Source organism: Podarcis raffonei, chromosome 9 (assembly GCF_027172205.1).
Source record: "Podarcis raffonei isolate rPodRaf1 chromosome 9, rPodRaf1.pri, whole genome shotgun sequence".
NCBI lineage: Eukaryota > Metazoa > Chordata > Lepidosauria > Squamata > Lacertidae > Podarcis > Podarcis raffonei.
The window spans coordinates 2016016-2031367 of NC_070610.1; the positions used below are offsets into that span (position 1 = coordinate 2016016).

Below are 15352 nucleotides of genomic sequence, written 5' to 3' on the forward strand. Positions count from 1 at the left end.
GCAGCAAGAATATTGATGGCCCAGAAATGGAAACAGGAGGAATTACCTACGATAGAAGAATGGAGAACTAAAATGATGGACTATACAGAACTGGATAGAATGACAGGAAGGATTCGGAATCGAGATCAAAGATTTACAGAAGATTGGGAAAAGATTGGGAAAAGGTAACAAAAGGAAGGAATGGCAGACAAATTGAGGGAAGTCAAAAAAGATAAGTAAGATATAATTAAGATGTATGGAATGTATAAATTTGTTTTTGTATTTGAAAACTAATAAAAATATAATATATATATATATATAAAAAAAGTCTTGGAGCCTCAGCTTCACAATCTGTCCTTCCAGTGAGCACTCAGGGCTGATTTCCTTAAGAACAGATTTCCTTAAGGTTTGATCTTCTTGCAGTCCATGGGACTCTCAAGAGTCTCCTCCAGCACCATAATTCAAAAGCATCAATTCTTCGGCGATCAGCCTTCTTTATGTTCCAGCTCTCCCTTCCATACATCACTACTGGGAGAACCATAGCTTTTACTATACGGACCTTTGTTGGCAAGGTGATGTCTCTGCTTTTTAAGATGCTGTCTGTGGGGACAGCCCTAAGTAAATCAATTAGACAAGGAATGGTGATAAGCACAGCCCAGATTGTGATAAGCCCAGCCCAGCCACACAGGGCTTCAAACAGGACACAATGCATTCATGTGCTGCGATAAGAACAGATCATTTGGGAAACCTGGCCCTTGCAAAATTTGCACATCTGCTTTTGCAAGAAAATGTCATAAACAATCTTCCTCTCTGTTCAGTGGGGCAGAAATATCAGGGAAGAGTTCACACATCCATAGTGGAAATTAAGGCATTGTTGTGGAAGGAGTCTTGTCTGTCAACCTGCCAGCTTGGATTCCCCCTGCCTACAACATAAATTGAATTGGTTATCAGGAAGGTTTCTGAACATTTTAGATGTCAAAGAAGTTGAAGAAAACTAGTCCCATCAATTCAATTCATGCAACAACACCAATAAATGTTTGTGAGGTCAATGTAGGTGCTCTATAGTTGTTGTTGGCATCCGTCTGTCTCAGGAAACGCTGAGATTCCCTCTAACTTTGGGGGGGGTTAGCTCCGCGGAAATCGGGTCTTGCCGCTACGGCGAAGCGGGGACCCTTTAAAAAACCACAGGCGGGTGAAGCCTGTGACCGTGGGACTCGGCGGGCACCTTCAGCGCCCCCCCAATTTGCAAAGGAACCCGGCTCCGGAGCGAAACGGGGTGAGCGGCGCGGTGCTGAGAGTCAATTGCTTCTTCTGTGGAGTGAAGCCGCACAGCTGTTGTCGGAGAGCGCTGACTTTTTTCCTGTGACAATTCGGCTATCAAAACAACTACCCGTGAGTAGGTTAAACTCAAAGATTTGAAAACAAGGGAAGAAAAAAGCATTAATTTGGCACCGAAGCGGGAAGGTTTAAACAGGAAGTCCGCCTTCCGTTTCTTGTAAACAGATCAAAGCAAAGATCATCTAAGCTAAGACCTGGAAAATCGCTTTAAAAGGACTTAAATCCTAACATCAATACAAGAGATCTCCCTCCCTGAGCTGCAGGAGAGGGGAGGGAAAAGGGAGAAGTATTTTTGCCTGCAAAAAGAGAGGAAAGGAAACAAAGACCACCACTTAATGCCTGGGAACGGGCTGTCAATGGACAATAAGATTGCCGTACTGTGAATCGTGCTGTTTATGGACAATGTAACTTTTTGACAGTTAACTCTGCAAGAGAGATACTTTGATTCTGACTGGTTTCTCCGGACTTTAAGGAATTGTAAATTAACTGAAATTGAAACTGTTGCTTATTTTGTTAAATGGGGGACTTGGAAAAGTTATTTTAATGCAACAAGTATTGACTGTTACTGTGTCCCCCTAGAGGAACTTTGAAATTGTTACAACTGGCCAGGGAATTTTCCACTTTAAACTGGCCAAGGGAATTTTCCACAGCAAAACAAACTCCGGCCGTGGGATTGACCTTGAGTCTCAGATAAAGTGTTATGGCAGACTCGCTTCAGGAAAAAACAACAAGATCTGGTAAAATTCGGCAGCAGCGAAGAGCATCAGCATCTGGCCCTTCTGCACCACCAGGGGCAGCATTTGTTCAAGTTGGGTCAAAAGGAATGGCATCTGAAGATGTTTTAGCTTCGGCATTAAGTAAAATTAATGAATCTTTGGGAAAATTAAGTAAACAAGTAGCTGAAGCAACAACTAAAATTGACCAAAATACTACAAGCATTAATAATTTGGGACAGAAGGTGTACTCTAACACAGAATCTATTGAGAAATTGCTGCAGGAATCTACTTTGACCCGAAAGACAGCTGAAGAAGCAAAGGAAAAAGCACTGGCCGTAGAGGAAAAGATACCACCGATATGCAGGCAACTTGAGGACCACAGGTCGATGTTGTCCATGATTGAACTGAAGGAAAGACAGACAAATTTAAGGATCAGGGCTGTACCTGAACTTGAGAAAGATAACCTAAGTGACTTTGTTATGCAGGAATTTGCAGACTTTTGGAACCTAGATTCAGATAAGCAAGATTTCAAAATAGTAAGTGCTTTCAGGCTTGGAAGAGGGGGGAGAAAGAACAGGGTGAGAGACTGTTTGATTACCCTCCGAACAAAAGAGGAGAGAGACAAAATATTGAGTCTGCATTTTCACAAGACCTTGGAAATACATCAATCAAGAGTGGAGATATTTAAAGACATCCCGAAATATCTTCTGGATCTTAGGTCTAACTACGGAGATCTGGTGACCTTGTTCAGAAGTAATAGAATTGTTTTCAGGTGGGAATTCCCCCAAGGCCTATCTTTTACCTTCAAAGGAAGAAAGTTAAAAATAAGATCAGTGGATGATAAAGAAAGATTTTTGAAAGATTACGGAGAAGACCTACAGAAAGAATCTGAAGAAGAGCCAAGAACATTAAAACCAGGGATACTAGACATAGCATCACTATCTTTTGGATTGGATAACTCAGAGAAAGTGATACCACCGACAGAACAAGAACAATTACTGGGTGCAGTTGGAGGAAAATTAAAGTAACCACGCCATGGCTCTGCAACTATTAAGTTGGAATATTAATGGTTTTAACTCCCCAGAGAAAAGGAAAAAAGTCTTTCATTTATTGAAAAAGGAACAATTGGACTTGATTTGTTTACAGGAAACACATGTGGTAAGGCTACATAGGAAAGTATTGATCAATAAAAGATTGGGTCAAGAGTTTATTTCATTGGATAAGGTTAAAAAAAGAGGAGTAGTGATTTATGCAAAAGAGAGCCTATCACCGAAATTTATTTTTAAAGATGACTAAGGAAGATTCGTGGCAATTGAAATTCAAACACAAGGAGAGAAATTTTTGATAGTAGGAGTTTATGCACCAAATGAGGGGAAATCTGAATTTTTTTAAAAGTTGCATGAGACATTGCTGGACTATATGGATTACAACATTATCATGATGGGAGATATGAATGGAGTGGTATCTACAAATATGGACAAGGCACAGAGACAGGTAGTCACCAAGGATGGCAGACTACCAAAAACGTTTTTTGAGATGACTGACAATATGGACTTAATTGACATTTGGAGAACAAAGAATCCCTTGGGTAGAGAGGGAACTTTCTTCTCTGAAGCCAAAATGACATGGACAAGAATTGACCAAATCTGGATAACTAGAGGACTGGCTCCTAAGATTCGAAAAGTAGAAATTTGCCCTAAAACTTGCTCCGACCATAATGCTGTGAAAATGGAGATGAAACTAACACCAACTGGTTCCTTCAGATGGAGGATGAATGACACCTTGTTTAGAGACGAAGAGGTTACCAAGAAGGCCCAAAAAACCTTGAGAGACTATTTTGAGATAAATATGAACACTACCATTGAAAAAAGAGTAATCTGGGACGCAAGCAAAGCGGTTATGAGGGGGTTTCTAATTCAACAGAATGCAATAAAGAAGAGAACTCAAAATGAGAAAAAAGACAAAATTTTGGAGAAAATAAAAGAGGGTGAGAAGAAACTGAGAGCGAAACCAAAGTCACAAGAGATTCTGAGAGAAATAAAGTTATACCAAGTCCAATATATGAAAATGATGAATCAGGAAATAGAATGGAAAATTAAACAGATGAGACAAAGGACATTTGAATCGGCTAATAAATGTGGGAAACTGTTAGCTTGGCAAATGAAAAAAAGACAAAAACTTAACACCATTACTAATTTGGAAGTGGAAGGAAAGAATATACAGAATCCAGTGGAAATTAGAAAATGTTTCCAGAGGTACTTTAAACAGTTATATACACAAGGGCCACAGAAAGAGATTGATATAGACCAATTCTTAAAAACAAATGGACTACAAAAAATCTCTCAAGAAAACAAGTCAATGTTGAACTATAAAATAACAGAACAGGAGGTAGAAGGTGCCATCCAGAATATGCAGTTGGGCAAATCTCCAGGGCCGGATGGTTTAACCTCAAAATACTATAGATCCTTGAAAGATTGGATAATTCAACCACTAAAGGAGGTTTGTAATGAAATTTTGGAGGGGGGAAAAGCGCCAGAGTCATGGAAGGAAGCCTATATTACACTTATACCGAAAACTGAGTCTGAAAAGACACAACTTAAGAACTACTGTCCCATATCCCTGCTTAATGTGGATTACAAAATTTTTGCAGATATTTTGGCTAAAAGATTTTAAAAAAGTATTAGTGGAGGAGATACATAAAGACCAAGCTGGCTTTCTCCCGGGCAGACACTTGTCTGATAACACAAGAAATATAATTAACATTTTGGAAAAACTGCAAGTGAATATTAATACTAAAGCAGTCTTAATATTTGTAGATGCGGAGAAAGCTTTTGATAATATCTCTTGGAGTTTTATGAAGAAAAATCTTCAGGGGATGGGGGTTGGTCAAGGCTTTGAAAATGGTATAGGTGCAATTTACTCAGAACAAAAGGCTAAACTAATTGTTAACAATGTGGTGACAGAGGAATTTAAGATAGAGAAAGGGACACGACAAGGCTGCCCAATTTCCCGATTGCTCTTTATTTTGGTCCTGGAGGTTTTGCTAAATATGATTAGAAGGGACCATTTGATTAAAGGTATACAGGTCGGAGCCAAACAGTACAAATTGAAAGCTTTTGCAGATGACTTAGTACTGACACTACAGGAGCCAGAATCTAGTACTAAAAGAGTATTGGAACTGATTCAAGAATTTGGTCAAGTGGCAGGATTTAAGTTGAACAAGTTAAAAACTAAGGTTCTTGAAAAAAATTTAACACCGATTGAGAAAGAGAGGTTTCAGAAGGAGACGGGTTTAACACTGGTTAAGAAAGTAAAATACCTGGGGGTTAATATGACTGCTAAGAACTTAAATTTATTTAAAGATAATTATGAGAAATGTTGGTCAGAAGTGAAAAAGGATCTAGAAATATGGTCAAATCTGAAGCTTTCCTTGCTAGGTCGAATTGCTGTTATAAAGATGAATGTATTGCCAAGAATGTTATTTTTGTTTCAATCATTGCAAATTTTGGACAAAATGGACTGTTTCAAGAAGTGGCAGAGAGACATTTCTAGATTTGTCTGGCAGGGCAAGAAGCCCAGAATAAAATTTAAAATACTAACCGATGTAAAGGAAAGAGGTGGATTTGCCCTGCCAGACCTTAAACTCTATTATGAATCAGCAGCATTTTGCTGGCTGAAAGAATGGCTGCTTCTTGAGAACACAGACATTTTGGATTTAGAAGGCTTTAATAACGTTTTTGGGTGGCATGCATATCTGTGGTATGACAAGGTTAAAGCACATAAAGCATTTAAAAACCATATTGTCAGGAAAGCATTGTTTAATGTCTGGATAAGATATAAAGATTTACTTGAAAACAAAACCCCAAGGTGGTTATCACCGATGGAAGCGAAGGCTCAGAAAAAGCTCAATATGGAGGCCAAATGGCCGAAATATTGGGAGATTTTGGAACAAGAAAGAGACAAATTGAAATTGCAGAGTTTTGAGAAACTAAAAGATAAAGTGCGAGATTGGCTTCATTATTATCAAATAAGGGAGGCTTACAATCTGGACAAAAAAATTGGCTTCCAGGTGGAAAAATCAAAATTGGAAACAGAACTGTTAGACCCCAAAACTAAGATACTATCAAGAATGTATAACTTGCTGTTGAAATGGAATACTCAGGATGAAACGGTTAAATCTGCTATGATTAAATGGGCACAAGATGTTGGACATAACATTATGTTTGCTGACTGGGAACACTTGTGGACCACAGGTATGAAATTTACGGCATGTAATGCCTTAAGAGAGAATATTATGAAAATGATAATACAGGTGGTACATGACACCAGTCAAGCATGCAAAAATCTACCATTTGCCCGATAATAAATGTTGGAAATGTAAAGATAATGAAGGCACATTCTTTCACCTTTGGTGGACGTGCCCAAGGATTAAGGCTTTCTGGGAGATGATATATAATGAAATGAAAAAGGTATTTAAATATACCTTCTTGAAGAAACCAGAGGCCTTTCTCCTGGGCATGGTCGGCCAATTGGTGTTAAAGAAGGATAGAACTTTTTTTATGTACGCTACAACAGCAGCAAGAATACTCATTGCAAAGTACTGGAAGACACAAGATCTACCCACCTTGGAAGAATGGCAGATGAAAGTGATAGACTATATGGAATTGGCGGAAATGACTGGCAGAATCCGAGACCAGGGAGAAGAGTCAGTGGAAGAAGATTGGAAGAAATTTAAAGATTATCTACAGAAACATTGTAAAATTAAGGAATGCTAAAATGATGTCGGAATGAAATGAAGCGGTTTTAGCAACAATGTTAAAAAGGAGTATGTAAAAATGGATTGTTAATAGATGAAAATATAAAGTTATAATATGTTAAGATAAAGAATTAAGATAAAAACAAAGAGGGAAAGGATTTGCTGAATTAACCATTCGAACTGGAATACAAAAAAGGGAGGTGTGAGGAGGTCAGGGAAACAAGTAAATGAAAGGCAAGACATGGAAAGATGGATTTATTTTTAATTGTTTTTATTTCCTCTGTATTTTGTATCTTTTGTTTTCTTTTTTCTATCTCTTTATTACTTTTGTAATTTCTTTTGAAATTTTAATAAATATTATTTTTTTTTAAAAAAAGGAAACGCTGGAGGTGTGTGCCTTTGGGGCTGAAGTCAAACCATTGGAGAGTTACAGCGCCTGCTGTGGCTGTAGAGACCGATATGGGAGAGACAGCTGGGGCAGCGGAAGGCATCCGCTTGTGCTCCTGCAGATGCACCATGGCATTTTTTCTCTCTGTGCTCCTCCCATTGGTCATCCCTCCTCTGGCCACTTCTGTTGGATACACAACCTGGCTGTCTCAAGGCGCTGCAGCCATCTCCAAGGCATTTCCTCACAGCGGGGGTTAATGTTGCCAGCCTTGTTTTCTCTAAAGTTGTTGTTTATATATTACTTTTTATTGAAACCAGAAGTTTCCGTGTGTGTTTTTCATCAGCTTCAGATGTCCAGTAGGTTTTTGTCTTTGAATTCTCAAACAATAAAAGGAACAGTCTTTCTCAGCTATTGGATCCATTTCTGAGCTCTTGAGGGTTGACCTGGTAATCCGCTGCCGGGAATATTCATTGTCACAGCTGGTGTTATTTACAGTGGCCAGGAACTCTGCATAGAAAGGGTAAGCAGGTTAGGCATCCTTTTAAACCTCAAGGGAGGCATTTCTTTTGGCGCCTTGGGTCCTTTAGGCCCCCAAACAAATCCTGAAGCATAAGGGTGGAAGCCAAGGGTGTTGATCTGTGTCAGCCTTTGCCTAATGCCACCTGCTGCCTTGTAGCTGATGCAGTTGGGTGCTGCTTTCTATTTAGAAGTGTGTCAGTAAAAGCTGCAGCCAGCTTTTAACCCAGTTGTGTGTTTTGCCCCACTTTCATCCCCACCTGCTCCTGCATTGGACACAGTTCATTTTATTCCATTTGGAAATGGTGGGCATTCTTATTTATTTATTTATTTAGCTAGCTAGCTAGCTAGCTAGCTAGCTTTATACACTGCTTGATTGTAAATCACTTTGAGATCAATATCTATATATTACAAGGTATGGGGTGAATTCTTTGTATCTTTTAAAATGTTTTTATCTTCACCCTCTTATTTGCATAGAGATCGAGAAGAGAGGCTAGCTGCTCTGACAGCAGCTCAGCAGGAAGCTATGGAAGAACTGCAGAAAAAGATCCAGCTGAAGGTAGAGCCTGAAAATTAGTTGCTATTTGTGGAGTTCTTGTCTTTATCTCTGGCATTTTTTGTTTAGCAAAGTGATATCAGGACCGAGTAGAAGAAAGCAGTTGTGTGGCAGAAGAAAGCTGCCTGCAGAACATTCCAAATATGTTAGCTCCCTCTCTGGTTTTCTGGTTTTGGTCAAACTTCTCTGGCTTCTCCTTGTGAAAAGTTAGTTCTTCCTTTATTGTCAAATCTTGAAGGTCTTTGGTCCACAGGTCAGCGAGTCATGAGAACCTGCTTCCCAGTGTTGGCACACTAGGCTTTTGGGCACAGCCACCACGTGTGGAAGTCATAGGCGTTGCTGGAAGATAGTCAAACACCAATTTGTCCGCCTGCGAACATTGTTGTAAGCGTCATAATGATTCTGTACTTAAGTCGCATTAAGCAACAGTGGTTCAGTATGGAGACAAAAGATGGGGATGGGAAGCAGATCACAGCAAACAGAGCTCTAGAAGGTGGGACTAACAGGAAACATTTAAAAGGATTGCAAAGTGGGGAGAGACAGGCAGGATGGAATAAATAAGGCCAAAACTAACCTAAAATAAAGCTAAACTCTACCGTTAATTTATTGGAAGGTGTGTGGCACTGAGAAAAATTGCATCTCCATTCCCCCAAACTATTTGTTTATGTTTAGGATTTTCTAAATTAACTTGCTATTTCCAGTAGTGCCATTGTTTTACACTGATTTGATGTCAAGCCCTTTAGCTGTCTTTTTGAGCATTTTGATGTCACTGTTTACTACTTCTGATTTTGCTCAGCATGATGAGAGCGTTCGGAGGCACATGGAGCAGATAGAGCAGAGGAAAGAAAAAGCAGCAGAGCTGAGCAGCGGAAGACATGCAAATACGGACTACGCCCCTAAACTTACACCGTATGAGCGGAAGAAGCAGTGCTCACTCTGCAATGTCTTGGTGAGCTTATCATTCTCTTGAGTTTGTGCAGACTGTGGCGCATGATCCGCTCCTTCCTTTTTCAACAAACTTTTTGAGTGGAGATAGGTATCGCAGTCTGTGTTTATATTGGATTTGAAATTGTTTTTACATCTGAAAGTGTTTTTAATTGGGTTGAATCCAATAGCAGTCCTACTCTGAATATACCCATTGAAATTAATGAGCAGGTTGACTAAGTTAGAGTCATTAGTTTCAGTCCACCTACTCTGGAGTATACCTTAGTTGAATTGACCCCACTATTTTTTATTGCTATATGAAATTGGTTTTATTGCAGATGTTTTTATTGGGAAATCACTTTGAGATATTTTGGAGGGGAGAAATTAATAAATGGAATTAAATAAATTACCATGCAACATCTCAAACTATTGCAGAAGAGTAGCTTAAACTAAGAAGTGTTTTGTGAGACAGGAAGGTCCCCTGTTTCGATTTCACCTCAGCTGGTCCTTAGGCCAGCCACTCGATTCCCCACTCCTGCTTCCTCTCACAAGTGTAGGTGTGCACACGCAGACAGGTCATCTGCAAGATGGCAATAATAATAATAATAATAATAATAATAATAATAATAATAATAATAATAATAATAATACAATGGTATTAGCCTACGTTACAGAATTGTTCTAAGGTTGCTTTTTTTTGTTTTGTTTTTGGTGTAATATTTCCGCTAGCAATGCAACTCAATTTTTTTAAAAAAACAACAACTCATTAATAACATTATTTATGATTGAGTAATCAATTTTGCCTATGGGTAAGACGGTACTTCTGAAGCAAGGAGTATTTTTCATTTTTAGATATTATATGTGTTTATAATGGAAGGCATGTTGGACAGCTCCCTCTTGTGTGGGAGAAAAGGAGGACACATTCACTGCTGCCTAATTTAATGCAGGACTCCTCTTTGCACTGTACTTTTACTCAGATTATTTTTTTAAATCCCTTTTCAGATTTCCTCAGAGGTCTATCTCTTTAGCCATATTAAAGGTAAAAAGCATCAACAAGCAGTGAGAGAAAACAGCAGCATCCAAGGACGGGAGCTTTCAGACGAAGAAGTGGTAGGTCTTCGTCCTTTTTCTTTCCGCCTCTTTAAGGTCATGTTCATATTTTCCCTAGAAATCTTTCTAATCTTCCCCAAATTAATAGGTGGTTAAACAATTTTTTTAAAAAAATATTTTTTTTATTAGATTTTCCACAGTGATAACACAAACCACAAAGCAAAATGATACACAAAAACAGAAAAAGAAAAAGGAAGAAAGAAAGGGGGGAAAGGGGGGAACAATAAACAGATAAACAATAACAACAAACTTAATTCTTCACAAATCCAACCTTTTAAACATCTTGGTTGACTTCCTCAAATCCCTCCCTTCTGAGTTTCCTTGTAATTAAAAGTAACAGCTTTCCAATATCATTATTAAACTAAAACAATTTCCAATTATAGTCTATCTTATTCACTTTTCTTAACATTCTAAATCCCATTTATTTGATTATAAATTAATTTAATCCTAGGCCTATTTGTTTCTTTCAAGTAATTTCTAATTTTTTATATTACAATATTTATTCAAATAGTCCTTGAATTTCCTCCAGTCCTCTTGAAACTCCTCTTCTTTCTGGTCGCGGATTCTTACCGTCAGGTCAGCTAGCTCCGAAAAGTCCATCATCTTCATCTGCCAATCTTCCACTGTTGTTAGTTCTTATGTTTTCCAATTTTTAGCAAGTAATATTCGGACGGCCGTTGTGGCATACAAAAATAATTTAACATCTTTCTTGGGCAATTCTAAACCTGTTATTCCAAGAGGAAAGGCCTCTGGTTTCTTAATAAGTGTATATTTCAACATTTTTTTCAGTTCATTATAAATCTTCTCCCAGAAGTCTTTCACCTTGGGGCAAATCCACCACATATGGAAAAAAGTACCTTCTTTTCTTTACATTTCCAACAAAGGTTATCACTATTGTGATAAATCTTTGCTAGTTTTACAGGGGTCAAGTACCATCTATACATCATCTTCATAATATTTTCCTTTAACATCGTACATGCAGTGAACTTAACCCCTTTCCTCCATAGCCTCTCCCAGTCCTCCATCATTATATTATGTCCCACATCTCTTGCCCAATCAGTCATAACCGATTTAACTTGTTCATCCTTTGTATGCCACTCCAACAACAAATTATACATTTTAGACATATTCTTATCATTAGTATTTAACAACTCCGTTTCCAATTTGGTTTTTTCTGTTGCAAAACCATTTCTCTTATCCATCTTATATAATTCATTAATTTGATGATATTGCAACCAATTCACTTTATCTTTAATTTGTTCAAATGGTTTTAATTTAAAACCTTCCTGATCCTCTAACAACAAATCTTATTACCTCAACCATTTGTTTTCCTTATTTAACTTTTTTGGGGCCTGTGCTTCCATTGGCGAAATCCATTTTGGTGTTTTTCTTACTAAGAGATCTTTATATCTAGTCTATATATTGTATAACACCTTTCTAATTACATGATTCTTAAAACCACTGTGGGCCTTTATCTGGTCATATCATAGATATGCATGCCATCCAAATCGATTATCCAGTCCTTCCAAATCTAGCACATCATTCTCTAATTGAATCCAATCCTTGATCCAGCAGAAGGCAGCAGCTTCAAAGTATATCTTCAGGTCTGGTAGGGAAAAACCCCCTCTTTCTTTTATATCTGTAAGTAATTTATATTTAATTCTAGGTTTTTCCTCCTGCCAGATAAATTTAGACAATGCCTTCTGCCATTCTTTAAAACATTTAACATTATCAATGATTGGTAGAGCTTGAAATAAAAACAACATCTTCGCCAATACATTCATCTTAACCACCAATACTCGGCCCATCATTGAAAGTTTTAGGTTTGACCATATCTCAAGATCTCTCTTGATTTCATTCCATAATTTTTCATAGTTATCTTTTTGTAGAGATTCAAATTCTTTACTGATAAATTCACACCCAAATATTTAACTTTTTTTCACAGAAAGGCCTATCCTTTCAGAAAGGGTTTTTCTTTCCTCATTAGCTAAGTTTTTTTCTAAAACTTTGGTTTTGCTCTTGTTTAATTTAAATCCTGCTACCTGCCCAAACTCTTTTACTGCACTAGTTTCTGGATCTTGTAAAGTTAAAACCAAGTTGTAATGGTTATGGGGTTGCTCGTGCGTAAGTTGCCGCCACTCCTGGGTAGGTGGCCTGGTTAAACCTTTCCTGGCTGGACAGCCCCTCACTTCGTGGCTGCTCAGTCGCTGGCAGAATCCAACAGTGGGCGTTTCTTCAACCTTTTCCAACATAAAAGTTGTTTGACGCCCAGTCTCCTCCTAGCCTCCCTGCGCGGAAGCCTTCTGCGCAGGGTGGGCGTGGGTAGCGGAGGACCTGTGCTCTCTCCGCTGGTGTCCAGTGAAGAGTCTCTGAGCCTGCTCTCCGCTTCCCCCATTGGTCCCCCTCCATCGCGCTGATTTTCTTCCCCAACAGGAGACCTGCCTCTCTCCCTACTTGGCCCCTCTCCAGCATCGTCGTGGAGCCCCTCCTCCTCCTCTCGTTCCGATGGCAGTTCCCTGACACAAGTGATCAGCAAAGGCTTTTAATTTATATTGCTTGGATCCTACTACAATGCCTTTAACCTCCTCCTCTTTCCTCAACATGTTTAGCAAAACCTCCAGAACAGAAATAAATAGCAGAGGGGAAAGCAGGGACCCTTGCCTGGTTCCTTTCTCAATTCTGATTTCCTCGGAGACCACATTATTAACTATGATTTTTGCTTTTTGTTCAAAATAGATCGCATTGATACCATTTAAAAATTCCTGGCCAACCTCAATTCTTTCTACGTATTTCATCATAAATAACCAAGAAACATTATCAAAGGCCTTTTCAGCATCAATAAACATTAACATTCCTTTACAATTTCTTTTCGCTTCCAACCTTTCTATTATATCAATTATATTTCTAATGTTATCTTTCATATGTCTCCCAGAAAGAAATCCTGCCTGGTCCTTATGTATATAATTTGATAGAACCTTTTTTAATCTATTGGCCAAAATGTTTGCGAAGATTTTATAGTCCACATTAAGTAATGAGATTGGTCTATAATTTTTTACATCAGATCTATCTTGATCTATTTTTGGAATCAGAGTGATAAATGCATCTTTCCAGGTTTCGGGAGCTTTGTACCCTCTTAAAATCTTATTACACACATCTGCCAGCAGTTGAATTAGCCAATCTTTCAATATTTTATAATATTTTGCAGAAAGACCATCCGGTCCTGGGGCTTTGCCTAACTGCATCTTATTTATTGCCATCTCAACCTCCTGTCTTGTAATCATGCCATTTAGTAGGAACCTTTTATCCTCGGGAATTTTCTGCATTTCATTCGCCGCAAGAAGTTGCTCAATTTTATCCTTATTTTCTTTACCTTTTTTATACAGCTGTTTAAAGTATTTCTGAAAACATTTTCTTATATCTGCAGGGTTTTCCATAGATTTTCCATCAGATACAATGTTTGTAATAGTACTTTGCTTCTGTCTCTATTTTAATTGCCAAGACAACAATTTCCCACATTTATTCGCAGATTCAAAATTTCAAAATGTTAGGTCAGAAATACTAGATAGATAGATAGATAGATAGATAGATGTAGTCTGAGAGTCTATGGGAATGGGGACTATTTCTACCTAGAATTTACACATCCAAGGATTATATTTGTGTATCACTTTTACTTCTGAAATGAAGCACAAAGCAGCTGACCCAAATTTAGAACAGGTTTTACCCCTGCCAAATTTAATGTCCTTTCATCAGAATTATTGCAGAGCAGATTTGAAGGCAAACCATATTCAAAGCAAAAATGCCTGTGTGGTTTGAAGGAAGTTGAAACTGCTACTCATGCCCTATTACATTGTCATTACTACAAAGTTATATGCTCTACGTTTATCACTCCAATCATGCAGCAAACCCCAAGCAGAACTGATGATTATTACTTAAAATACTTAATAGGAGACAGGAAACAGAGATTACATTAAAAGTTGCTAAATTCTGTGCTGCTGCTATAAAATTAAGGAGACAAGCTTTGAATGAATCTAACAGCTGATGTCTTAATATGTTTTAAATTAGTGATTAGGGTTTTAACTTAAAGAATCATAGAACCATAGAGTTGGAAGAGACCACAAGGGCCATCGAGTCCAACCCCCTGCCAAGCAGGAAACACCATCAGAGCACTCCTGACATATGGTTGTCAAGCCTCTGCTTAAAGACCTCCAAAGAAGGAGACTCCACCACACTCCTTGGCAGCAAAGTCCACTGTCGAATAGCTCTTACTGTCAGGAAGTTCTTCCTAATGTTTAGGTGGAATCTTCTTTCTTGTAGTTTGGATCCATTGCTCCGTGTCCGCTTCTCTGGAGCAGCAGAAAACAACCTTTCTCCCTCCTCTATGTGACATCCTTTGATATATTTGAACATGGCTATCATATCACCCCTTAACCTCCTCTTCTCCAGGCTAAACATGCCCAGCTCCCTTAGCCGTTCCTCATAAGGCATCGTTTCCAGGCCTTTGACCATTTTGGTTGCCCTCCTCTGGACACGTTCCAGTTTGTCAGTGTCCTTCTTGAACTGTGGTGCCCAGAACTGGACACAGTACTCCAGGTGAGGTCTGACCAGAGCAGAATACAGTGGCACTATTACTTCCCTTGATCTAGATGCTATACTCCTATTGATGCAGCCCAGAATTGCATTGGCTTTTTTAGCTGCCGCTAAAACAACTATATATCTTAGTATATAGTTTTATAGTTTTATATCTTAGTTTTATATCTGAGTTATTTATTGTGTATCAGGTCATAGAGCTTAATTTTAATCTATTTATGTTTGTATGCTCTCTGTTGTTGTATAGGTTGCATTCTGGTCAGTGACCAAAATAAATTGATTTGATTTCAAACTCCCTTGTTTTTGTTACCACCAAGAGATGTACCATATTTTTCGCTCTATAGGACGTACTTTTCCCCCTCCAAAAATCAAGGGGAAATGTGTGTGTGTCCTGTGGAGCGAATGCAGGATCCTTGGCTTCAGAGATAGCAACGCGAAGCCTCTGAAGCGCAGAGGGAGCGCTTCCTCCGCGCTCCAGAGGC

The 15352-nt window shown here is 38.5% G+C and overlaps 1 protein-coding gene across 10 annotated transcripts in view; it reads left to right on the forward strand.

Annotated features, from left to right (window-relative positions):
* The window catches only part of SCAPER (S-phase cyclin A associated protein in the ER), a 207210-nt gene that overhangs the window by 69163 nt on the left and 122695 nt on the right, over positions 1 to 15352 (forward strand). For all 10 annotated transcript variants that reach the window (XM_053402648.1, XM_053402647.1, XM_053402649.1 and 7 more), the window contains 3 exons: positions 8171 to 8252; positions 9046 to 9198; positions 10176 to 10283. In XM_053402648.1, the coding sequence (XP_053258623.1) occupies positions 8171 to 8252; positions 9046 to 9198; positions 10176 to 10283 (343 nt within the window). The remainder of the gene's footprint in view (positions 1 to 8170; positions 8253 to 9045; positions 9199 to 10175; positions 10284 to 15352) is intronic.